Genomic DNA, 27,097 nt, shown 5'->3' with positions numbered 1-27,097 from the left:
ACTTCTTGAACTCTGTCAGGCTTGGTGCTGTGACCTCTTCTCAGGGAAGCCTGTTCCAGTGCCCAATCGCACTCTGGGTGAAGAACCTTAAGAAAAATGTCTTTTTGTTCCACTAGAGGTCACCAGCACTGTATTTTTCAAAGAAGACGAGAGTAAAGAGCAGGATCATTTCAGTTCCAGAAGAGACTTAACTATTTGATGTATTTGGCCAGCTAATCATTCTGGAATAACAGTACCAATTTGACAACCATCTCACATAGATTTCTGCTTTGGTGGCTGGGCATTTTTCTGAAAAAAACCCAACAACACAACAATAACAACAACAACCAAAAAAACCTCAACACTTTAATTCTGTACTAGTGGGTTCACACTATACAGGATAGCTTAGAAAAGTTAGATCATACCAAAATAAGTACACTGAGCAGTTATTTTGAAGTGCTGAGGGCACACTTAAAAAGCAGAATATTAAGGATTTGAATTAGATTCCATGCTCCTTCTTTTCTGTGGCCAGCTCAGTAACTGAGGACTAGAGAGGATATTTTATGGCAAGATACATTAACCCAGACTTGAGACTAGCCCTATGGCTACTCCAAAGTCTGTAACAATTGCCAGTAGGCTGGCAAATACCCCGGCCTGTGGCACTTTTGCTGCCTCCTCACTGCAGCCAAATGGTGATCTAGTCTGGGATCACAGCAACAATTTAACTCATAAGAGACACCACTTGGTTAGGCACTGATTTTGCTGCAGTGCTCTGCCCTCAGCTACCCTGCCCCTTCCCTGGGGCTTGGACTGAGCTTGGCAAGTGGTTGTAACATCTCCATTTTGAGTGGCATCACAGCTGGCTAATATCAAATTTGTTGTGATACACTATAAAACATATAGATCATCAGAGCTGGGGTGGCAGCAGCACTTGTTAGATTGGTTCCCTGTCTCTTACACATCTAGCAATAGGAGTATCCCAAAGGGAACACCAAAACTGCCTTTCTGCTGTAGCAATTTGAGGATTCTCACAGCTCCTCTTGTTTCCCCACAGCAAAGTTGCATCTTACTTTTCTTTCCCCCCAGCTGCACCATGCAGTTCTCTCTGTGTCGTTGCAGCCATGTCAGCTGAAAGCCTTCCTTAACCAGTTATCCTAAGGCCTTAACATGACCTCACTTTGACACCCCATCCTATAAAAAGGACAGGTCCTAGAGCAGAGCCACAGCCTATCTATATTGGTCTGGGTTGTACTTTTCCATGAATAATGCAGTTACAGCCCTCACTATGCTTTTCCAGAGGGGAGTAGTGCCATCACATATCCTGCTGCTCCAGGAGATAAGGGTACACAATAGCCCAGTTCGTGGTGCACAGCCCATAGCACACCAACAGGAACTTCACCTTTGCTGACGGACCAGGTCAGAGGCCAGGCAATGGGAAACAAAAAGAGTCTCTTCCCAGAAAGTCATGCATTGCTCATGAATCAACAGATATCAACTGCAAATACATCAGCCAAACATTGTGCAGCTCCATGGGTGATGGCTTATACAAACCACTTAATTAGTTCATATGCACCTTGGCAGATATTTTCCCATTCTCTGCCCTCAACTCTTTGCAAAGCCTTAGCCCAGTTATCTCCTTGTTCTTCCACACACTTTTGGGTCTACTCATATTCCTAACCCCAGCCCTCTGTGAGCATCACTTTGTGCTCCACCAAAGGAGGTCAGGAGACGAGGGGCCATCGATCGTCCTGTGTGAAACTCAGAGCTACAGCAGTCCCCATCAGCAATGGAGCAGTTCAGCTTCTGCCTGTGAGAGAGCAGGAGGTGTTAGGCAGGGAGCTATTCATGATAGGGCACTAAATGTGTTGGCTGTTTTGTCTCTGGGCAACTTGAGTACTTGTCAAAATGTTACATCCTTGCAACACTCATCTGTGGGGGGAACATGGCAGAGAAATAGAGAAGGTAGCTACAACTTCCTAATGTTGCTGGCAGCAAGTAGTGGTTTAGAGGTATCAGAAACAGCAAAATCTCCACCTGCTTAGCTTGGCCACTCATGTTTGGGATGGCTGGAGCAGGAACTGAAGCAGACTCTCTCAAGTGCTGCACTATGCATCACGATTTTGGAAGGAAGAGCTAAGCCTCTGTACATGTGAACAATTTTATTCCTCATGACACTTGACAAGCATCAGTTGCCTTTAATCCATGGTGGATAGTGCCTCTCGGCAGCACTGTCACTGCAATGAAGTCTTTGTGGTTTAGGAACAACACAATGCCTCTCTGGATCTTCCCTCTGTCCTTTGCCCTTTCTCATTCAGGGTCAAAAAACCCAATCTGTATAGCTTAAGTTAGACTCCTGAATTCAATAAAATTGGCCTTTCACTAAATCATGGATGTTCACCCCCTTGGTAATTGCTTTTGCTCTCCTCTAGCTTACTTATAAATCACAAGTGGCATGGACAGGGTGAACAGGGATTAATCATTCACTGTCCTCTTAATACAATAATTCTAGGTCATCAAGGGGAAGAGAGATAGAAGAGAGGTCTGGGATAAGAGTTCATGGCCACAGTCAAGCACCACTGCTGTCCTGCCGCAGTAGGAACTGACAGGCAAGACATGACCTGTGGCGCACAACCTGACACTTCTTGTATCAAGGAAGGTGGGAAATCTGTTGCCACAAGAAGATGTGATGAACAGGACAGGGAAATGCACATGGTTGAAACTTAATCTGGTGATCTTGAATACAAGCAATAGTGAAGAACATTTTCTGGGATTTCTGCACAGGCTCACTGCTGAAGTGAGCACTGTATGTCCCCTGTGGGTCTGCTGAGCCCAGGCTGAAACCCTGGCTGTCACATCTTGCTCACTGTTGTTGTCAGAGTTGAGTAGGATAAACATCGATCAAGCTAACCATGCTCCTGCAGCAGAATTGAGTGCACATTTTCAAACCCAGCTAGGAAGCACAAAGAAGTATTTGACTTGTCAAGCACCCTGCCAGCAACCCCCACCTAGGGCTAGGGACGTTCATATCATCTCCTCTGGGAGAGCAGCCTACAAGTATCTTAAATTTAGTCCAAGACTGCCTGTGCCTTCATGCAGGCATGCTCTGGTTATAGGGCATACAACCTCCCAGAGGCAGGTTCGAGCTCCAGTTTAGGAAGCAGGATTTCTTACTTCTGAGATGCAATACCATGCCTCCTAAGCATGGCAAACTAGTGCTTTTGTCATATGATTTTGGATTAACCCAAATGGGAAAAGCTTCTATCACTAACCTGGAGGGAAGAAAACCTTATCCTATTGTGCTCTTGATGCTGTTGAGGTAAAATAGATTACAATAGAAGTAGTATATGTAGAGTGAGAAAATATCACAGTATACCTCTGCTGATTTCAAGATGCACCTGCTATAAGTGTTTGGGTTTGTGTGCCTATGAATTCTTTTTTGTTATATTGGGAGTGTAAATTAAATTGTCATTCAAGTCATTAAGGAGACGTCATTAATAAGCTTATTTGTGGGAAACCAGTACAGAATATTTAAATAAATGCAATTAAAATGCTTTTCTGATGAAGAGTTCATAACGTGAAAGTTCTATAATCCTAGCTCTGGTATATATATTGGCAAGCTGACACTAAATTCAAAGGAGGGAAGGGTATTAGGTTTTTCATTTGATGTAATCAGCTGGGTTCTGAATTGACTCTTCATTTTAGTAACGGTGCTTTTCCAGCTGCCTTTTCAGAGTGCAGATTCCAATAATAAATTAAAATTTAAAAAAAAAGAAAAAAGCACATTTATAGAGAACTAAGCTTCCTGGAAATACCACAATTGAACTCACAAGCTTCTTAACATCCTTTTTATATCCTAATGGTGTAATCGGTATATTTTCGTCTTTAGGCAGTAAGTAATTTGGCATTAGCGCCTCACCTTATTTAGGGCTGTTGAAAAAGACTCCTGATTTATGGCTAACATAAGAGCAGAGAGAATCTAAATCTGTAAAGACGGACAGTCTAAATTTAGGAAAGGTAACAGAAAGCATTGTACTTAGAGCTAAAAAGGAAAATGGATAGCAAAGTGGGAACAGGATACTATCTGGCTATACAGTTCTTTAGCAGGACTTGTTATTTTGTGCTAATAACTCTGAAGGTCAAATTTTGCTTTTAGTTTTAACTATGAAAACCCAAAGGACCCTTTGGCCTTACTGTGATCTATGTTGACATAAATAAAACAGATTTTTCATACTTTTTTTTAATTTATTGTTTTAAATTTTACCTTTTTTTAAAAATACTGGCCAGTTTAAAAAGGACTTGAAGAATGTTTGTAGTGTTTCAGATAGAAATAAATTACTACTTGGATTTAGAGCCTCCAGAACTAACGTAGAACCTAATTATTCTGCAACAAGTGCTTTGTGAGTCTATTAATTAAAAATCTCAGTTAGGATAAAAGCTTTTCTAGAAATAAAATTGGACAATAGATTCAGGGAAAGCTGAGATGTCCAAGGCCTTATGTTTTAGATCTGACAACATATTGTTAGAGATGTATACAACTTAAAAAAATTTGTGTCAGATTGTAGAGGCTTGCTATGCCATGATCAGGGCAGAACCTGAATCAAAAGACTCAAAAAGAAAGCTGGCAAAGGAGCACTTCAGTCCTTTCTATAGAAGATTAAGCTACCATCTACAGAGGGAAAAGAGATGTGAGATTTCTTGGTTGCAGAGAAAATATCCTTGTCTGAATATGACAAGGAAACAGAGATGGGGGTGTGACAAAGGGCAGACAAATAGAGGGAGTCACAGGCAACTGGGGTAATGGGCTTTCAGCTGCTGTCTTTGTGAAACCAAATTACAATTACAATTTGCTACTCAGTGATGTATAAATAGAGCGGTATAATGGATCCTACTTTTAACACTTGGTTACATGGATAGCTGATGGATCTTAAACTATAAGCAATGTGTATCTTATCTCCACGTGTAATGGGTTTGGGTACTGCATGTGCCTGTATGACTAATACAGTATACCTAAGTGTCATCCATCAGTGGTGAGCACTGTGCCAGGAGTACAAGAGCACTGAAAACTGAGTTCTTGAATTCTCATCCAAGGAAGAGTATTGATTTTCTTTTTAAATAGTCTCTTCAAAAAGGCAATTCTGGAACTGATGCATCATCTTTTTCTTTTTTTTTTTTTTTTTTTTTGGCTTGAAGAAGACTTACAGGATGACATGATGCAACAGATGAAAGAGCTGAGCTGAAATAAAACCACTGAATAGAGATCATATACTTGGCTAGACATGGGAAAATTAGTCATTGCTTGGTACATGTATATCCATAAAATGCTACAATATAGATGCAAATAAGTTCTTTGCAATTCCTCACACTTGGTAGAAATTTGTGATTTGTCTAATTTGGAACTGTCATATAAAATTGTCCCTAACAGAAAATGGTAAGGATATATTGTCAAAAATTACTTTCACTATAAAAACCTGCTTCTAATTTTCAAGTAGTTGTGGGACTAATTTTTTTTAATTGCACAGGAAGCTTAGACTAATTTCAGTAGGATTAACCTTGTTGTGCCAGAACCAAACTGACAGAAAGAAACTTGAGAATCAAGCTTGCTCTGTTTTTTCTTACTTCATAATCAGTCATCTTTCCAAAATAATTTTAGCAAATTATATTTATCAAACTTACCAAATAAATATGTGAACTGCATTCAGACATATAAGATGAGCACTCCTGGACTTCTGAAGTTACTGGAGACCTGACTACATAATGGGAATAACTAAAACTGTGATGCATGTACATATTTAAGAGAAGATTATCTGGATTTATTATGCTTACCTGGAACGTGACAGTGCTTCTCTCAGAGCCTTCATGTGAACACTATAGCTGAAACACAGAAGCAGTTTCAGAATGTTGCACAATCCACAAAAATTGCAATTACATGCTGGAACATGGCTTTTGTGGGCCATAGCCTCGGACTCTGATATATGGGGTTGTTCACAGGCAAAACAACAAGAAAGGTCCTGTTGGCAGCAGCTGAGACCCACCTGCAGGCTCAAGTTACCACCTATAACCTCCAGTTGCAATCATATGATTCAAAGGGATTGATTTTCCATAGCCTATCTGGATGACCATCAATGGCTGTAATGCATATGTGAGTTTGCTGAGCCAAATTAGAGTTTCATTTTTGCCAAAATGGATGAGGTTCTGCTCCCCTTCACATCTTTTGTGCTGGACCCTTATTCTATGCCAGCCCCAAGGCAGGAAAGAAAGGAGGGGGCTTATAGGACCCTTCTGTTTTGGTTAAATGAACAGCTATTTTGGCTCAGTGGTCTGTGGAAACACATTGGTACTGTTGGTCTAACCCAGCTGTGGAGTAAAACAGCATTTAGGTAGCTTGACCCTGTAAATTTTAGTTTGCAGCCTCTGGCAGGGACAAAAGCACCTCAGCTAATGAGCTCCTTAAGGCAAGGGAGGGAATACACAAGCACTGTTACAACCTTTGTTACCAGGCTGTTCAAATTAAGGTGACATGGAAACCAACAGACATTGTAATTCTGGCCTGTCCACTGCGACAGAAGTTGCATAGTTGGAATGGAGTGAAGGAAAACAGTAGATACACAACTCTTTACTATGAGGGTGGTAATGCACTGGAATGGATTGCCCAAAGAAGCTGTAGATGCTCCAGCCCTGGAAGTGTTCAAGGTCAGGTTGGATGGGGCTTTGAGCAACCTGGTCTAGCGGAAGATGTCTCTGTTCATGGCAGGGAAGTTGGGACTAGATGATCTTTAAGATGCCTTCCAACCCAAGCCATTATTCTATGAATATCTGAAAAATACTCATTTGAATGCATCAGTACATGCAATGGTAGAGCAGGCACTCCCCAGCATTAACTTTTAATCTTGTAAATAGTCCCCATGGAGTGAATATGTTGTGGGCTTTGAGTGTTGTAAGGCTCTAAAACCTGACACAGTGTGATTAACCACAGTATTTTAGCATGAACAGTTGGTGAATTATTTTTGACCCAGATGGTAACAGACCCTCATCAAGTGTTTGGTTTGATTTATGTCAGCTGAATGGCTCCACTAACGATGCTCTCGTGTTATACAAAAAAATGGTTTAGAGGTTTACATGATTTAGTATAACTCTCTGTTGATTTTGGCACTATTTCACACAAGAACTACTCTTCTGGAAATGATTTTCTAATGGAGTGTCACAGTATCTTATCTATTTCCAGCTCTTTGCCATTACCTGTCAGGATATTTTGCGTGATGGCAACATGCCAAGAGATACAATGCCATGTTAACAATTGTTAATATATCATGCATATTTCAGGGAAGATATCCATAATGATAAGTGGTTTAGAAATAATAAAAAAAATGGTTTTTTTTTGCTTTTCATATTTCTTCTCCAGCAATTTTGGTTTTATAGACTCCTTGTTCATCTTCATGTCTCCTTGTTGTCAGTTGCTGAAATACTTCTTTTTAGTGACCACAAAATAAGGAGCAGTATATCACTAGTCATCTGTAAAGTATAGTTTAAAAAGCCATGGTTTGGAAGTTTGCTAGCTGTCACATCTGTTAAGCCTTCTACTGGCTTGCAGTGATGTTTTAAACAAATACAGTTTTTCTCTGCTAAATGTTTTTAATTGCTTGCAGGGCTTATCAGCATCTGCAGAGGTAAAATACTTCAACTCCCTAGTGAGCTGCATGATTTCCAGTTAGTTCTACATCTTTTGATATCAATCCCATGTGCCTGTGATTTGATCTGCTAAGTACACATTGATGGTGAGCAAAATATGCACATGCTGAATGATCGTCTGAGGGGGAGGATAAATCTGTTTTAAGCAACTGCATTCACGAGTCAGTGAAAGCTCCATTATAGGCAATGGAAATAAACCATCCCCTCCAGAGTGCCCAACATGTCTCTTTAAGACAAGTGAGATCACCTGGGTACCTGGAAAATTTCTCTAAAGAGAGACTAGGTAGCATGCTCAGGTCTGACCCAGGCTGATCAAGTGATATGATTTCATTAACTTAGCCACAGACTGTTAATTGAAGTGTGGCTCAAGGTATCTCAGTGAAATGATATTCCATATTCAGTGTTGAATAAAATAACAATAATTTGATAATCTCTTGTTAAGCAGGAATGGTTCTTAGAAGGTTTAGTTCAAGTCTGCAAGTTCATCATTAAAATACATCAGTAAAATATAACCTTAGTACCAACCCAGTGTCTGGAATTGCATGTACCCACACCATCAGCTTCTCTTTCTTGAGTTTAAGGATGGCATCTAGTCTGGACTATGCTTGTGATCCCAACCCTGAAGCCAAAGTGATTCTGAAGCACAGAGGAACGAACTTCAGACCCAAATCTGGAAACCTAACTTATATTTGAGACCTTAGTACTAGTCAGTTAAGCTTGTCCCATAGTTGGTTTCATGGGCATTGCTTAAAAGAAGTATATGGATTATTTTGCCCCTTCAGAAAAGCTAGGTCTCGCCTATCATCTTTATTTCTTATTTCAGTGTACAGTTCAGCACCGTCAGTCATTAACAACAGTTGCATGGTATATATTACTTCTGTTCAAATCCATACAAAGGTTATTTTTTGATTCTAGAACTGAATCGATACAGAACAGTTCTCAGCAGGAAGCTCCTCTGTATGGCATATACTTTGTTCTTAGAGAGACATATGTGCATTTACCTGAACTAATGAGTTTATTTCCCTGAGAAAAGTAAAAGTGGTAACTGACTTACAATATGTTGTTGAAGATATATAAGACTCTGTACTAGATTTCTACTCACTAGTAGACTACAAAGACTATTATATCTTTACAAAAGTAGATCTCTATAGGTTTCAAAAGTAAGTATATAGATTTTTCTATACCAGCGTAGAAAATCTCAATGCCAGACCATTAGAGAATAACCATACAAATAGACTCTAAAGTGCAGAGAGAAGGATGTTTACAAGTACTGAGAAAATGGGATAAAGTATAAGAAGGCTTAGGCCTTATCCTATAAACCACTTATTTGTGTGCTTCATATATTACATTCATAAAAGATGGCCTGAACCGTGGAATATCTCCCCCTCATCAACATGCCATCCACAGAGTATCGAGTTCCTCACATCATCCAGCATGGGGAGGGATTATTTGGGAACAGATCCTTACTGAATACATGGGCCAAAGCTGTGCACTATTTCCTAAAAAGTCCAGTATTTCCAAATAAGGAACCGCTGAAGGAGCCATGGACACGGTGCAATATTGTTCTTGCCTGGTGCTGCTTATCCAGCATTGCCTGCTGGAGGAGAGGGAGAGTGGCAACACCCATTGTAGCACTCGGTAACCTGTGCACCAGAAAATCTGGAGGGAACTCCTGTGTTAGCCAGGTGCTTCTCAGAGGCAGGAGAGTCCAGATAGGGATGTTACAGAGAAGACTACGTGTGACAGAAGGAAGCTTGGGCTGAGTGAGACCTGCAGAGCTTCAGGAACGAAACCCCTGTGTCACCGGGGGTTGATGCCTCTCTGGAAGAGGAACTGAGGCTGCGACACCGAAGCGTCATCCCCCACGCCCTCCTGTTCTGGGTTCTGACAGGCACCCCGAGGTCTCCTTTCCCCAGAGGGAGCCGAGCGCTGCCCGGCAGCCACCACAGGGTGTCACCCTCGGCCCGGGCGACACCACGGACTGGGCAGCGGCTTCCAGGGCACTGAAGCTCTGCTCGGGGCCGGAGATCCCGCGGCCCGGAGCGGGCACTGCCGGGGGAAGAGCCCGAGGGGACCCTGCCCAGCCTTTGCACTGGACAGTGCGTTCTGTCGCCCCGCTCAGAGGTCTCTCTTTCTGTTTTCCTCTTTTATTTTACTCCAATACATGGAGCAGGAGGGAAGCCCCGAGTAAACAACAGACCCCTGCTCTCTCTCTGAGGCTTGCAAACGTCCAAAGTTGGAAAACTCACTTCACACAGCTGCGGGGGACGAAATAGACATGCACAAGGACTATATGCTGTCACTGCAGTGCCTGTAGCTGTACAGGAAAGCCACAGGCTAACAAATTTCAGTCTCTCAAAGGAGAGAGCTTTCATTCACAGCCTGACCTGACACTGAAGCAATCTGCTGGACAAATTGTGTCTGACTCAAAACACAAATGCAGTAAATATGTGTATCACGTTTTTGAAGTTTTCTTTTTTTTTTTTTTTTTCCCCCTCCATTAATTTTTTTGAAAGTTTTGGAACCTTTTTGGAGAAACTTTCCATAGATATCATGTCCTAGATAGCATGGAAAATTTTAGCCCAATCTTTGTTGGTCTTGATAGCAGAAGCTGTAAATGTGGGACATCTTTACTGTAAGCCACCTCAGTAGCTCTGCTGGGGTAGAGCCACATGGTATCATATTAACATCCGTAGATCTGGTACTGCAGTTATATAGGAGCATAACGTTGTGCAGTATTTCATTTCACTTTTAGAAGAGTCCAGATGGGCCCAGATTCATCTCACCTACCTTTAGGTAACCCAGGTAAGATGCCAAATTAGGACCACTAGCCAAAGCTCTTTTCTACAGCCTCAGAAAAGACTACCTGTAGAAATGTTTCACTGGAGGTGCAAGGCTGTGCAAGAGCCTTGTTTTTTTTCATTCATTTCTCCAGTCTGTTTATGAGAAGTGTACACAGGGTGGGCATAGACTACTTTTTAAGAATCTTTTGGGAGAGACACAGGTATCTCCTGCTTGATTTGTTCATGATCCAGACTGTCCTCCAGCATGTTGTGTATAAGGAGCACACGAAAAATTGTCACTAAGAAGCTTCTCTTATCTTTGTAAGGCTCGTGAAATGGTACATGGCTTATGGTAACAGAGATAAGTAATACAGAGTAAGCCACGCAAGATGTCTGCATTTATGTGTTTAAATGTTTATGCATGTATTATCAATACACTCCATGTAAGGGGCGTATGAGAGCCCAGGCATGCTCACCATTCAGAATACAATATAGCAGTGTGTAAAGTTTTGTTGAGCTGACCATTCTGCTGAGTAAAGCTATCCAAGCTGGGGGCAGTTACAACATTGCCACCAGCAGAAAATGTGAGTGATTACTTACATGTTAGAAATGGGTGAAATTAAACCAGATTCAGCTCTTAGTTGAAATAACACGTAACACCCATGTCAGCTCTGACTTCAGGAGTCCTAGCACTCTGCTTCTCAGTCCAGTGACTTTTCTTTAAAGGGAATATAGACCTTACAGACACGGAATTCCATAAAACAAACAAAACTACAAGCAAACAAACCCAGTTGACTTCCACAGGCTCTTTCCCTACAGGCATGACCGTAATACATCAAAATCAGGGAGATTAAAATCATGGACAACTTTTTCCCCTTCTCTACACCAAAACAATTGAGGCGGCATGTGTTGAATATTCATTGCTAGCAGTTGCAGACTTTTGCAGAACGAAGTAGCTGCATAATGAGCCTACACATGGTAGAACAGTTAAAATTAAAATCTGACATTGTTTCTTCAAAGTAACCCATTAAAGTATTACCCTACATCTTGGCAAAGATGAAAAGAATCTGATGTACACCTTTGAGTCGATGACACTTCATACTTCTTCATTAATAATGATTCCAGTGTTTTTTTCCTTGAAAATGACAGACAGCATTTAACGCTTTTTTACCCTAGGGCTGTAGTTCTCTGCTTCTGTTATCTGCAAGTAGCACCTTGCTCATGCCTGGGAAACGGGTGAGGCAAAGATAATGAGTATTGCACAACTTCTTTGCTTAGCAAGTACAGTTTCACTTTCTACAGAGACAAATGAGTACTATATATTTTAACATCTCTAGTCTACAAGTCATTGGCACAAAAGATGTTTCAGGAACATTATAGCAGTGAAAGACTTTGCAAAGCCTTCAATACACTATTCAAAGAGTTGTTGAAACCGTGAATTTGGGAGTTTGTTGGGAGTTTGAGGTGGCTGCATCTCTTTCAGATACTAAAGAGATCTTGAGAGAGGCTTCTTGCCTAGTATAAATTAGCATCTTTAGGTCCAAGTGTGATCTCCCAGACAGAGTTTGTAGCTGAAGCCACACACGCTTCTCTGTTCCTACATCCAACAGATAATAAAAGATGGAAAATTACTGCATGCTTTTATCTCAGAAATGTAATGAACAGAAATACCATCCCTATTAAGAGATTTGCTTACACTGCTGTTATCACAACAGCCTGAGTAACAGTTGACTGACCCAGCTTTTCTCAGCAACTGCTCATCTTGATTCTCCGAATTGCTAAGACCACCAACTGCAGTACCCAGTGGATAATGGGAGCTGTAAATAAGGTGCAGATGCCCACTCCCTCAGAGAAAAAAACTGTCCATCACCACACAAAAGAAACTGAATGGAATCATCCAGAAGAAGTGATTATCTTACTTCTTGGATGAAAAGTCCCTCTTGCAGGCCACCTGGTAGTAGTACAGAGTAATAAAAAATTATTTAACAGCTCAGTTTTAGAGGAATAGTCAGTTTTACCCCATCTGCAAGCACATGATCAATTGGTGACACCCACCTCCTGAATATAGATTTTGGAACACTAGTAAACTCTAGGTGCATTCCACCGCCCCATATCACAGCAGCAATGCTTGATGCTCAAGGATGGACTCCCAGGTAGGGACTATTTCTATCAGATTCATGACAACCTGCTTCTAGCGTATGTCTGCAGCATAACCAATGCTAAATCAGCTGCTGTCTTTGTTACCTAAGGACTTAATTCAAGCGTAGTTATGCTTTGCCCACACCAGAGAGCAGTACCTTCATTTTGCTACAGAAAGTCATTTGGAGGAAGTGTGAGCATTTGCACCATGTAAGAGTATCCACACCACATCGATACACATCCACTCTTAACAACCACAGTTAAAAGACCAAGTACTTTGCCAAGCTGTATCCACAGTAAGAACTTCTATGGGTACAGTTTGATGGAATAACCATCACACACCTAAGCAAAACTATCTCAGTTTATTTTTTTTTTTAAGCTGCCTAAAGCTTTTGTTTTAAAATAAGACAGAGTTTATGGAAGTATGTTTCAGGATTTTACTGCAAACCAATGGGTTTGGTCACAAAAAATATGATACATATAACCATGTTAATTATATTACATTACAATGATGGTATACATTACAAGTAAGTCTGTGAGTTTAAATATACATCTAGAGTTACAACTGAATGTACAGATCTTTTTTACAATACATACAGTCAGGAATGAAAATCCCTCAAACCCCAAAACCATAAATAATGCCCATTTTACAGATGATATCTTTTAAACTAAAAGAAGGGGGAGAAAAGAAAAGAAAAGAGGGGAAAAAAAGAAACCAACAGCTTTGACTGACTGCAGCTGGGGCATTTTGGTCCATAAAAACCCTTTCTAAAAATAGAAATCTTTTTTCATAGCAGCAATGCTTTCTTCAAGCATTTGGATACAAGTAATTGTGAGCCCATCTCAATAATTTTAGTTGACTGTATAGATTTACAAAAGAAATTTCAAAATTACACTTAATTTATCTTCCAAATATGGAAGAAACAAACAATGCCCCACATTGTGGTATCCTGCAAGTGTCACACTGATGCTTTAAACTAAGTCCATCTGTAGTACGCAGACCACACGCATACCATTTGTTCACATAGTAAACCCACATAAATGAACTGAGAAACACACTCTGCAACAGGGAAAGCTTTGGAGCTCACAAGATCTCATCAGAAAAAAAGGCACATTTCATAAAATCCTTATCACGTTCAGACAGATCTTCAGGCAAGGCTTTTCAAGCACGATTTCAAAACAGCTTGTTCTTACTCCTACGACCTGCCATAGCTGTCTATGGCAGCAGTCGCTATGGTTTTCTTTCCCAAGGAGACAGCACCACTTTGGGGGAAGAACAAATGGAAATGAAAAGCCTGTAAAGCTCATTTAGAGAGTGATGTGCTCTTCAAAAAAGCTTCCAGCAAACAGTGTCGTTGAAATTAAGGCTGCAAAGCTGCCACGGTGGAAATGTGCAAATTCTCTTTCAAGATGACTGGTCAACTGGCAGTTCCACCAGAAGGCCAAACAAAAAATAAAAATAATAGTTGTTATTATTATTAAAAAAGAAAGAAAGAAAAATGTTCACAAGAAAGAGTCCACGGGTGGGGCATACGAGAAGCCCAAAAATGCCTCAGCGGCTTCTTTGACACTGGCGGTGATGAGGATGCTGTCTGGGGACTGGCCAATGGAGTTGGGGACTGGCTCATCTGTGAACTCCGGATCAAAGTGTCGCAGGTCACTAGGGCCGCTCTGTAGAAAGGGCAGAAAAGGAATTTAGACCCAAATGTTTTGTGAGTGCACAGGTCAATTCAATATGGAGACAAGCATCCTTGTGCAGAGATTCCCAGTGTTGTCACCTCAGGCCCACTGTTAAACAGTCTTAGTCTAAAACTGTTAGAAAGTTTTAGTTCAACCTAAAGGTTCAGGTTTTTGTATCCTGCTCCATATTGTCTTACTAAAAACAAGATGATTCAATTTAGCATGCTACACTCCAACTAATCTCATGCAACAGAAGCCAAATGTAAACATGCCACTCTGCCACACTGCAGTTTATAAAGCAGGACTTTGGGCAAGTTATTAAACGCAGTTTCTAAAATGCTCAGAAAATGAAAGAACAACCTCCATAACCAGACTGCTCTCTTTAAATGTTAGTATCTGACAAGCTAAACATAACTACCCTTGGAAACCTACTTGTTCTCTATACCTTACCTTCCCCTTGGGTAAAACGGGGATGCTGGGGATTATTTATAAATTACCATGCAAATGAAGCACATGAGACACCAAAAAAACCAACTAAATTTAGACTGACCATCAGCAAGAAGTCAGTCACTACTTATTTTTAACCTTGTTTGGACAGATACAGGGGAAGGAAAAGCTGTGTTCCCCAAACACAGCCATCCAGCCACTTGCCCCTGGCCCCTGGGCACCCCACAAAGACAAGCGGGAAAAAGACAATCACCATACAGTCTATAATTAGAAGTGATACATACCACATTTGGGTTAAAAGGGGGTGTAATCTTCTTATTAATGAGATCATCCCAGTTAATTGGGGAGAAGAAGATGTGATTCTTAATCTCCATCTGTTACAGAGAGAAAAATAGATTAATTCAGACCCATGTAAACAGTATGGCCTAGTCATCCTCCCGTGCTGCCTGCCGGCACTGGCCAGTTTGTACTTACAAAGTCCTCCTTGGCACCAAGCCTCTTTGTCCTATCCTTCTGCAACAGGCCTTCCAGGAGATGTCTAGCTGAGTTGGTAATATTTGGCTTCAGCTGCAAGGGTTTGTTCAAGATATTGTCGTACATTTCTGCTGTGTTCCTGCTGTAGAAGGGTGGCTGTGGGAAAGGGAAAGGAGAAGTTATTGAGGCTGACAGGCGGGCACAGGGTTTCTTGTGGGGAAAGGCTGAGTAAGCTAGTTTGATCTGTCATGAAGGATTCTTTGCTTACCAAGCCATAAAGCATCTCATACAGGACTGCTCCAAGGCACCACCAATCCACAGTTCGGTCGTAGGGCTGCTTATGGAGAACTTCAGGAGCAAGATACTGTGAAAGAGAAGGGAAAGAGCAACGTTAGCCAAAGGGATCTTTACACTTAGGAAAGCCTCCCCATTCTTGAATGAAAGCACCTTACTGAATCCCAGCAATATCTAAGCAAAAGGAAAGCTACAAGATCTTTATGAACAGGGAGATGGTTTGATCCCTGATCCTGTTCAACAAGCTCTGGGGCCTACACTGGCAGCCTTATACTACAAGGCCTGTAATACCCCGTGCCGTATCCAACCAGCCGTACGTATACAGGGCAGGTTACGGATTTCACTGATGACAACAGCACATGCTTTTGTTCTGCAAGTGATGGGCTGAGGGTTGGCTGTACCTCTGGTGTGCCGCAGAAGGTGGAGGTTGTGCCGTTGTGCTCTATGTTTTCTTTGCAGAGTCCAAAGTCAGTCAAGACAATGTGCCCCTGTGAATCGAGCAGGATGTTCTCTGGTTTCAAGTCTCTGCACGAAGAGATGAAAGAAGACAAGTGGTCATTAGGGGAGGTGTAGTGAGAAGATTCTAGGTGCAACTGTTTACAGAACTTCACTAAGCTGCCACAGAATATTAAAAGTAATTCTGACCTCACAGTGAGATCAACTTTTTAATGCTTATTTGACAAAGCACATGTTTTTTTTCTCTACAAACTGAAAAAGTCTGCTTACCGATACACGATGTTCAGTGAGTGCAGATAGCCCAGTGCACTGGCAATTTCAGCAGCATAAAATCGGGCTCTCGGCTCCAGGAAGCAACGCTCCCTCTGGAGGTGGTAGAACAACTACAGGAGACAGAGAAAACAAAGTTGTGTAAACGGCGCCAAAGCCTGTTAACAATGCACTTAATTAGACTCAACATATATAGCAAGGGAGAACAATAGCAGGAAATGGACTAATGATCCTTTGGTAGTTCAAAACTTGGCAGGCAGAAATATTCAATCTACTAACTTCTGCCCCATGACTCTTCCCCTTGCAACTTTTTTTATTTAAAAGAAAGGGTGAAAATGTCTACCCTACCATCATGCATGTGATAGGAAATACTATTCAATTTTCTTACTGCTTACCTCTCCACCATTGATGTAGTCCAGGACAAAATACAATTTGTCTGCGGTTTGGAAGGAAAAGTGGAGCCCAACCAGGAAAGGGTGTTTCACATTTTTCAGCAAGACATTGCGTTCTGACATAATGTGCTTCTCCTGAAAACAAAAGAAATCATTAATGTTTAGCACACTTGCTTAGTAATAGCGGCAAAAATGTATTTAATGGACATTGCAATGGCATCATGAAGGGTAGCTTACCTCCTTCTTCTTCAGGATTGCTTTTTTCTGAAGGACTTTAACAGCGTAGAACTGCTCTTCTGCCTTATGCCGTGCAAGGAGGACCTAGAAGGGGATAAAATCCCAGAACTGAGCCATACTGAAATACAGAACAACTTGTAAACACTGACTGCAACAAGCCTTTATGTTACATGCTGAGGACTGCCACTTCCCTCTGGTTCAATGGGCAAGTTCTTTGTGGGAAATGCCTAACAGTGTTACCATTCTGGTAAAATAATCTAACCCAAAGATTTTGTCTTGTTTCTTTCCCTTCCAAAAGCAAAGTAAATGTATTTTCCCCAGCATCAGTGCATTCCACTCCCCAGCTCCTCTATGACTCATTCAAATGCAGCATCCCTGCTCCCTCTCCCTCTCCAGCTATGCTAGGAGCCAGGCACTGGGCAGCAGAATGTACTCCGATTTGGTTTAAATGACCACCATTCATCAAAGCCAGTAAGAACCCCCCAGTATCTAGTATTTCATAGAAGAGCTGAAGAAAAAATAAATTACAATGGAAAAAAAGTTAAGCTTACCTTCCCAAAACTGCCTTTTCCAATCACTTTTAAGAAATGGAAGTCTGATGGCTTGGCATGTGGGTTGGATGACGGACCAAGATTGATCTGCTGTGAAGGACTGGGCTAGAAAAATAGACAAACCACATTTATTAAAACAGCTCTGCAATGAGTCTCAACAATGTATCTTTTTTAAAAAACTATAAATAAAGTGACCTTGAAAATGAAGTTCAGCTCTCTTCTTGTCACTAAAACTTTAATATTGACCTCTACCAAATATCTTAAACTATTAGGTACTGCCTAAGAAGAGTCGAACAGCCACAGCTTACTGAAAAGTTCTTGCTAAAGTCTTAGGCACATTTCATACTGAAGTAACAAATAATAAAGCTTTTTTTAAATTTCTTCTCCATGTTTGGAACAGAAAAACTTTAGTCTAACCTGATAACTCTTTCCTATTTACATCAGTGTGCTATGAGCTATAACAAGTAATACTCATGATGCTAATTTTCCTCCACTTCTATTACTGGCTGACTTGACATTCTAAAAATGTCTGAGTAAAATCTACTTACCGGAGGAGAAGGATTAGCATTCATAAGTTCAGGCTCATGAGGCTGGGAGATTTTCAAGATAGACTGAACTTCAGGGCTGAAAGGATAAGAGCACACATGATTAGAAGAGTTACCAGGAGCAGCAGGCAGATCTTTCCGCCAGAGGGCAAACACGTAGCGCGAAAGAGGAGTTTTGGTTGAGCTAACTACAGAAGGCAGCCAAAACAATCTATTCGATTTAAGGCGTAAAATTAATCTAGAGAAAGTAAATTCCGTCATACAAAGAAATTTACTTATACTCTAAATACATTACAAAACCGGTACGGGTCACTAGAAATCTCCTCTGACTTATTTGTCCCAAACACAGCCCGCAAAGATCATTGCCAAGTGAGTAATACCTCAACAAGACCAATTAACTCTTCCATAACAGTCATGCCAGAGGCATTACAGTAAACAAACATTATTTTTAAACTAAACCTCGCAATACGTAATGATATTTTTTACTAAAATCTGCCCAAAATTCCTGATACTTACTGCTTGCACGCATAGGAGTTGGTGGCTATCTTCTGAATGAAGTCGTTTAGTCCCATTCTTCTCTGCTTCATGAAAGCTATAAGGTAAAAAAAGGACAGAGAAAGGAAAAACAAAATCGTTAAGCCACCCTAACAGAAAAATCACAGTTCCCTTGAGCATCTTCGAAGAAGCCCCCCGCTGCTCACCGATGAGGAGAGCCACCATCCCCCTCATCTTCGAATAAGTCAAGGTAGGACCAGACGCCTCGGCTGCTTTCACGGTCATCTTGGAGCGAGAGGCGGATAAACAGAAAGGCTACGATACCACCGGCTCCCAGCACCGCACTGACTTGGCGAAGCACCCGACGGCGTTTAAGTGGCGGCGGTGATGGGCGGGACTGGGGCGGGGCAGCGACGACTGCTCCCCCCTCGACGTCCTTGGGGGGGCGGCCATTGGCCGCCTCCGGAGGTTGGGGGAAGCAATTGTCGCTGCCTTTGCTACCGCCCTGCCTTAGGTGCAACCCTCAGGGGACCCCCCCTATAGCACCCTCATCGTGCAGAACATCCACGGCTAAACGTATCAATTTTGGTTTTTTTTCCAGACAGCAAACTCCCGTAGCCCCATCTCTCTCTCCCCCCTCCCCCTTTCTTTTGTATCCCGGCCCCACTTATTTTTGTGGTTATATAAAGTTGAAATCTGGCTCTGTCTTGGACAAGAACCTCTTCCTAAAGTGTGGGTGTACCCCCCCGGCCCCCATCCCGCAGCCTGCATCCGCTCCCGGTCCCGCTGCCCGGGGTGAGCGGCGATAAGGGACGCTGACGTTTCCTTGAAGGAGCTGCAGTGACTCAGAAGAACAAAATTTCCTGCCCGGTATTCAATAAAACAAACAAATGTCCCTTCTGTGCACTGCCCTGATCCTGGCTGGGACATTACTGATAGGGAAAAGGAAAAAAAGTATTTTTTTAATGCCAAAAAGGGAAATAACAGGAAATAAAATCTGTCCCCTTAACTTGGAGGACAGCGAAGAGATCTGCTTCTAGAACAGGTGGGTATATGCACAAGGGCTGGACAAGTGCAGTTACGGAGGAAAAAAAAAAAAAAAAAAAAGATAAACAGCCCCGCTCCGGAGGTTTTGTTTCTACTGTACACGGTCATTTGGGAACACCGTGTACCCGGGATTTAATGGATCAGCCGCTTCCTTGCGGGTGCACCGGGGCACGTCAGGAGCGCTGGTGCATGCACGAAGCCCAAGGTTAAAGGATGAAGCCGGGGATCTGCGCCCGGGGGGCGCGGGAAGGCACAGCGAGGGGTATCACGGCCTCCACCTAGTCTCCCCTGCCGAGGGGCATCCCCGTTCGCAGCCCTGGCAGGGGTCAGGCGCGGCCAGGGGTTGCCGGGCTCCTGAGCCCTACAGGCGGCTGGAACTTTCCACCCGACGCGACGTTATTCATGCGCGTGTTTCGCCTCGCTGTCTGAGCGATGGGCGCTGGGCTGCGGCCAACGACTCCAGCTGCAACCTCCTGCCATCCTCCCCTCCGCCGCCCGGAGCCCGTCTTTTTACGCCTTTTTTTTTTTTTTTTTTTCTCTGCACCCGCTGCTGCTCTCCCCCCACAACCACTGCCGGCCGCTGGGCGGCATCCCTTGGCAGCTGCCTGTACCCTGCACCTCGGAGGAAGTGGGGGAGAAATGATGGCAAGCACCCCAGGACAGCAGGGGTGCAGCTCAGTCAAAGGCTGCTGCTCACCCTGAACAGCAAGACGGATGACCCGGAATAAAGAGAGACTCCTCCTCGGCGACGTGGGCACAGGTCTTTTAAAAAGCGCTGCAAAGGCCTTATACGGAAAGAGCTCCGAGCCTCCGGTATCCTTCCCGAGCAGGGGGGCCTTGTCCGGCCCCGCCGTCCCGGTGTGGGGAAGTGGAAGAGAGCTGGCGCCAGGGAAGGATGGGGTGACGGGAGAGGCAAGGAAATGCGGGCTGCGGCTGGCGGGACCTTACGTTCTCCCACTTGTTGCTTTCCTCTGCTGCGAACTACCACTCTCACTAATGTAAGTGGACAACAACAATAAAATATCCCACGATAAAATAAAAAAAAAACCAAAAAATGCTTCATAAATTGGAACAGACACAGCCAGTTTCCTCTGCCCCTTATGCGCTTTCAGAGCACCGCTGTTAAAAATCATCTGCAGTTAGGAGAGTCACCGGAGTTCTCGTCCCTTGCCCCCATGGCATCCCCCTCCGGGCTCTACGACGCTGGTCCCCGACACACTCCTGCCAGCTGAGCGCAGAGGCGAGCAGCTACCAGGCCCAGGGCAGGCTCCGGCACAACCCACCCGCTCTTCTGCTCCACTTGCCAGAGGCTGACATCCACTGCCCTCCTCCTCGCTCAGCTGCGGCCCCTCACTCTGCCTCTAAGCGCCCCCGCTCTAGACGCTACACCACCGCACTCGCCCCGCTTCGCGTCGGTCTTTTTGCAAGGGCTCCGCTGCTCTCGCAAAGTCACCTGGCCGCTGTTCGTGCCATTCGCTGCCTCGGCTGCACCCTGCACGCAGCCGCCTGTGTGCACCCGCTGCGGGGAGACCCCGCTGCTGGAGGGGTTATTTGCCCCGCGGAGAACAGTTTTCCTGCCAGGGCGGAGCGGTGAACCCACCTTTCAGCGACGACTTCTCCTCTTTGCCCCTCATCTCTCTGCCTGCCGGGACCCCGGGCGCGGCGCGGCGGCGCGGCTGCGACTGGGCTCCCGCTCCCGGCCGCTGCTGCAATCCCGAATAACTTTCCTTCCTGGCCAGGCGGCCCGCAGGCAGGAGGGAGGCGGCGAGGGCGGCGAGGCCGGCCGGCGCTCCCGCTGACCCCTTTATGGACGCAATATCGAGGGCGGCGGACATGCGGGAGCGTTATAAAGTTCAGCACGGGCCGCCCCGCACACTCTGCCCCGTTGCAACATCACCCTCAAAATTACTGTAATCAGCGCGCACACACGCTCACTCACAGGCACGGGCGGGGAGGGGCGGGGAGGCCACTCCGGCCCTCCCTGACCTGCCGGCAGCGGCCGGCCCTGCCCCGCCGAGGCAGGCGCTGCCCAGGCGCGGTGCGAGCGGCCGCGTACTCGGGGCGCGGGTCCCGCACCGCCCGCCACCGGGGCTCCCCGCCAGGGCGGGCAGGGAGAGGCGGGGTGGGGGCTACCGCTGCCCGCGGGGGGCGCGGGTCTGCGGCCGCTGGCCGGGCTGCCCCGCCGGCCGGATAGCGCCGGGGCGGGACCGGCGCCCCGCTCCGACCTGGCACCCAGCGCCTTCCGCCGGCAGCGCCCCGGCGGCGCCCCCCGCCCGCACGGCACCGCCCGGCCCGGCGCCGCCACCCCCGGCCGCGCCCCGCCGCGGGGACCCTGCGTTCCTGCGCCCGGCACACACCTGCCGGCTCGGGAGCCCCGCGCCGGAGGTGCCTCTCGGAGTAGTGACGTTCTTAGTGTGGAAGGGAGGAATGCCTCCCAAAAGACGGATTATTATTATTTTGTTAGTTATAGTTCACGCAGGGTCTTGTTTTAGGGTCGTGAGCGGGGTTCTCAAAAGCCCGGGGCTGGGCTTAAGAGTCTGAGTGTCCTAATGTTGCGTTTTAAAACTTTTCCCTACGGCGATAGCGGCGAACCCATTAACAGTAGAAACGAGCGAGAGAACCCAGGCGAGGAAAAGGTAACTGAGACTAGATATGGCACTTAGTGCCATGATCTAGTAACCACGCCAGTGTTGGATCAAGGGTTGGACTTGATCATCTTGGAGGTCTTTTCCAAGCCAGTTGATTCTATGATTCTATACGATTAAAAGATTCTCTTACTCCAAAACCAAGTCTTCTAGAAAAGCATCAGACATTGTGAATTTCCCAATAAATTGCGTCAAGAATTTGTGTCGGCGGGTTAGGACTCTACTGCTAAAAAGTAAATACAGAAGAAGAATCAAAGAATTACAGTGATGTTTCGCACTTGTGTTACTTTTCTACCGCAGCCTAAAACAAATGACAAACTGTCCCGAACTTTTAAACTTATAGTTTCTCAAAGCAAAGTAAATAAAAAGTAACAGGTTGACACTGAAAATGAAAAAAAGGAACATGGGACTCCACAGATAGAATATTAAAAATTTAGAGAACTCTTTACCCCAGGATGTGTGCACTCTATGGATGGACAAATCAATAGGGAAAACATACCCAAGATTTGACTACAAAGGCAGCATGTCTGACCTGGAAAGTTCCTGGACCACAAACTCACGTGAGCCATGGCTGGGTTGGATCATATCACTGAATAGTTGCCTGTTCTTTCCCTCTCACATAGTGGTGCAGTGTTAAATGGTGCACTGATCAGCTAACCCAGTAACCCAGACTGACCTGCATGGACCTTGGGCCCATACTAACATTCCGAGTCTTAGACTGCACTTCGGAGAGGCATGATACTGTTTTATTAGTCACAGTGTTTAACCAACTCGGAAAACTCCAGGAACTGCTGATTGCGGTCAAGAAGGAAGAGAACTGATTTGATTTGTAACCTAATATAAAGCATTTGACTCTGACAAGTAACTGTATTCCATGTAAAAGTAGCACTAAGTAAACAGATGCTCATCAAGCTCTTCACCATGTCACCATCCAAAACAGGGCCCTGCTGCCAGGCTGTGAGAGATGCAGAAAGACACAGACTCTGCTGGAACAGTGGGCGACGTGGGCATGGGGCAGAATAGGCACAACATACTGGCTTACTGGTATGGGTTACCCCAGGGGCCTGCTGACACAGAGATTTGGGACATGCATAACTTAATGCCAGGGTATTGCTCAATGCAGTTCAAAGCACATTCAGCAGTAGCTTGACTGTGTAAGTCTGTCTCCCTAGAAAAGCCTTGCTGTTTGGAGGGCTGCTTCATCTGTGGTGGGCAGACAGATGTTAGCCCTGCCTGGCGGTGTTTAATTTATGGGGCACACAGAAACTTATCCCTTTTGCCCTTTAAGAAGGTCAGAGACTTCAGCAGCCTACTTGGTAACTGGAATCTCTGAGTTCTTTTCTGACTCTGTTCTGGTTCTCATTGTCTAACATGAAATTCAGTGCCTCAATCCTTCAGAAATTTAATTCTCTGGTACCTTCTGAAGTTCAGTTTGACAATGAATTCGATGCTGTATGAATGAATTCCTGCTTACTTATCTTGCTGAATCAAGATGCAGCAGGTTCCTAAAATTTCTTGGCTGACTCTGGAAGGCAACGTCTCCAAATTCTGCAAATATTTTCAGCAGTATTTGGCTTTGGGTTAATTAAAGGAAGATGGAATTCCAGCTGTAGGAACAACATAGCCCCCAAATACAGAAGAGGATGGCACTCCTAACAGCATCTGTCTCCTGAAGCAAAATCTCAGAAGCTTTTATTTTCCTCCTGTAAATCCCCAACAAACAAGTCTCTGACCTTGTAATTAAGTTTCATGTGCAACAGCCAAAACTTTCAGTCAAGACCTTCAGACTGCCCCTGCAAATGATGTCTGCGGGTAGCAGCAAACAGATAAGGAACTGAATAGCAGCTTTAATAACAATCCCAACAGAGATTTTAAATCAGGAGCTTTCGAATGCTGTCAACAAGTCTGCTAGACATTGTGTTGACAGGAGGTTTGTTGACTGAAGCCCCTGTTGATCTGGAAACATCTAATTGATTTCAGTGTCATATTTTGCCAAATACAAATTTGAAACATCTTTTCTTTCCCTTTTCTGATGCTTACGGAGCAGGTTTACTGCATTGTCAATAAGAGGCTTTAGTGCCAAGGGATTACACTCATAGGATCACAGAGTGATGCAGGGCTGTGCTGAGAAAAAGTAATTCCCATCCTTGTAGAAAGCAGTGGAAAATTACAGCATCCTTTAGATGAACTGACCTCTAGTTAGAATAGCTGATAAGCAATGCCCTGACTTCCACTTTTTTTTCAACACTGGATTTGACTCTACTGGAGTTGTTGTCACTGTGACTTTATAAGCAAATGTTGCAGGTATTTTGGCCTGTAGCAGTTAGAGAGGGGTGACTACAGAAAAAGCATATTTGTATGCCTTCCTCTGGATGTGTCACCCCATGGTTCGTAAAAGTCCTTGAAATACTGTGTAACCTCTCCGGCTTAGAGTTCTCATAAAATGATGCTGGATGACAGATACTTGAATTCCTTATTGTTGTTATGAACTTAAATTAATTTGACTGCGCAGAGATTGGCCTTATCAGAAATGAATAGCACTAGTATGGGGAAAGAAGTGAAAACATCTGATAGAAAAATGATAAAGAAAAATAAATGAGAAAAATGAAGATTTTTGGTGATGCTGTAAGTTCGGTCTGCTGGCTTCCTTTGGTCACAAGGCAGCCTTATGTGAGAAGCTCATACATACTCCAGAATGAATAGTGTAAGCATGTACTGTCTGCTAACTCTTGCACTCAGATTTTTTCTTTCAAACTTTTAGATTTTGAAGTATAATAGCAGAAATGCATTTAAGCATTTTCCATCAAGGACATAATCTGAACAAGTTTCCCTACACCTCTTGCATGAATATATGTGCTAAAATACAAATGTTAGCTGAAGGAACCTAGCTGTGGGGTCATTTCTTTTATCTCTTTTTGCCTTATCTCTTCATCTAGTGTTCCACTAGGTGTTTGCCACGGTATCTCAATGTCTTTTAAGTGTATACAAAACCCCCATCATCATCATCATCACCATCACTGTAGTTCATTATCTTAAAAGAAAGATCTCTTTAAGCCTGTAAGTCCTCCAGCAACCTTAGAGATAAGGCATCAAATGATGTGAACAGTGAGCAAATTTTTCAGAGAGGAATTTTTGCTAGAGAAAAATTCAACTGACTACTATCTCAAAACAAAAACTTGGATTCATGGAGATGTGAAAACAGAGGCCTGCTAAAGGGAGAATCACACTTCCAGGTGTTAATGCTTTTCCTCTTGGTGATACCACCATTCTCTCTTGCCATGATGTTGACTGCATCAGTATCTCTTATTATTTTTAGAAGGTTTTCTTTCAGGAAGTCTTAAAAGGCTTCCTGGGCAGAAGGATGTAAAGCATGCATGCTAGACAGGGCTTTATCTATATTGATTTGTGTCTAGTGATTTATTATTTTAGGAGATATTTGCCACATTTATGTGGGTCCATCGCAGGACCCAGATAAAAGTGGGGTTATTACAGTATTTCTGAGGGTAGATTAATTAGTCTAAGCTAGATGGCAAGGGAAGAAGTGTTAATTTTGTCCTAGGTAACTGGTCCATTCATAATATATTTACCCTCCTTACCTTTTGGTTCTTGAGTTAGGCATATAGTTACCAAAGGTAACGGTCTTGGTCAGAAGAGACAAATAAGTGCCCTAAAGGCAACTCAGTCCATCTGTGACCTGAAACCTTAGGCAGTGTCTAATGTTTAGTTCCAGGAATTTGGTCCTGAAACCCAGAAATAGGTAGAAGCTTTTTTGAATTACAGGTGATTTTTTTTTTTTCTTATTTCTGGAGCTTCACGTGTAAAATATATAGAATTGCTTTAGAGGATCATGTTGTCAACATAGTTTGAGAGCTGGCCATTTTATTCCTGATTTATATACATTTACATAAAAAGAAAAAGGTCCTGTGGCAAGTTTAAATACCATACATATGGTCAGAGATTCCTGACCTAACTTAGTCCAGTCTACTTATGGACCTGGAAGAATACTTTTAACATTGGTATAACGCACCATGGTGCTCCTCAATGATGAATTATATACATCTTGTCTTCCAGATAGGAGCACTGGGTGGTTGTGGATTACACTGGATATACAAGACATACCAGTTTTCTTGAAATTAATTGACATTACCTTGCCTTGCACTGTGCCTGATATCATCTCAGAGAGATGTGAAAGTAATAGTTCTGTTTTACAAAAGAGGGAATTAAACCACAGCATAGACAGTATGTATCATCTGAAGGAAGTCTGTGGCAGAACCAAAAATTAAATGCAAAGTTGACTTTCTCCCATTCTAGTATCTGGATTAAGATTGTGTACAGCAATATATATTCCATATCAGGCAACCTTATTTGCATAATTACATGTGTTGTAAACAGAAAATTTGGGTTGTCAAGAGCCAGAGCAGGCGGTGCAGGCATTTGCAGTACCTTGGAGGAATGCTGCCTAGATTTGTGATATTATTATAGCCCTGGTTCCCTTCCCATCAGGACCTATCCATTACAGTGAAAAATGAGGCACTTAGAACACTGACACCTAAAAGGCTGTTATTCAAGAAAGGATCTGAATCCAGATTTGGGGGGGGAAGGAAGGAAGTATAACCATATCCACATTGAACTGGCAACTGGTAGCATCACCTGCCACCATCCAGCATGTTGGAACTGCCAGGAAAGTGCTTTTTCCACAGCACATGATCACCACAAAGAATATTACTGGAGGACAAAGGAGGCCCACAGCTGTTTAATAGGCAGACCCAGAAAGAAAAAGCCACAAACATCTCCAGCAATAATTTCTGTTTTTCACTTCCAGATGCCGTTTTGAACCTGCTCAGTCATTCACAGCACTGTGAATCTCTTTGTAGTATTCCAATTAGTCCAAATTTTTTTAACACCTTAAACCCTAGAGTGAATTGGAAACCTCTGATGTGCATTTTATTTACTTTGCCAGAAGCTGCCTTTACATTT

The 27,097-nt window shown here is 43.6% G+C and overlaps 1 protein-coding gene across 3 annotated transcripts in view; it reads right to left on the bottom strand.

Moving 5' to 3' along the window:
- Positions 1-13,010: 13,010 nt before the first annotated feature.
- Positions 13,011-27,097, bottom strand: part of SGK1 (serum/glucocorticoid regulated kinase 1) — a 73,106-nt gene continuing 59,019 nt past the window's right edge. The window contains exons 1-12 of one of the 3 annotated variants that reach the window (XM_050315444.1): positions 21,076-21,325; positions 18,450-18,525; positions 17,937-18,012; positions 17,389-17,493; positions 16,838-16,921; positions 16,604-16,735; positions 16,209-16,321; positions 15,884-16,007; positions 15,457-15,552; positions 15,189-15,344; positions 14,999-15,088; positions 13,011-14,258 (exon numbers count right to left, since the gene is read on the bottom strand). In XM_050315444.1, coding sequence (XP_050171401.1) covers positions 14,091-14,258; positions 14,999-15,088; positions 15,189-15,344; positions 15,457-15,552; positions 15,884-16,007; positions 16,209-16,321; positions 16,604-16,735; positions 16,838-16,921; positions 17,389-17,493; positions 17,937-18,012; positions 18,450-18,525; positions 21,076-21,310 — 1,455 coding nt within the window. In that variant the 5' untranslated portion in view covers positions 21,311-21,325 and the 3' untranslated portion in view covers positions 13,011-14,090. Of the gene's footprint in view, positions 14,259-14,998; positions 15,089-15,188; positions 15,345-15,456; positions 15,553-15,883; positions 16,008-16,208; positions 16,322-16,603; positions 16,736-16,837; positions 16,922-17,388; positions 17,494-17,936; positions 18,013-18,449; positions 18,526-18,634; positions 18,829-21,075; positions 21,326-27,097 lie in introns of those variants that run through there. The other 2 variants (XM_050315445.1, XM_050315443.1) reach the window with 2 other exon arrangements.

The sequence above is a fragment of the Myiozetetes cayanensis genome, unplaced genomic scaffold (genome assembly GCF_022539395.1).
Source record: "Myiozetetes cayanensis isolate MyiCay16 unplaced genomic scaffold, myiCay2020 scf2-11, whole genome shotgun sequence".
Lineage (NCBI taxonomy): Eukaryota > Metazoa > Chordata > Aves > Passeriformes > Tyrannidae > Myiozetetes > Myiozetetes cayanensis.
The sequence above is the reverse complement of the archived record's forward strand: the minus strand, read 5'-3'. Positions and strand labels throughout refer to the sequence as shown.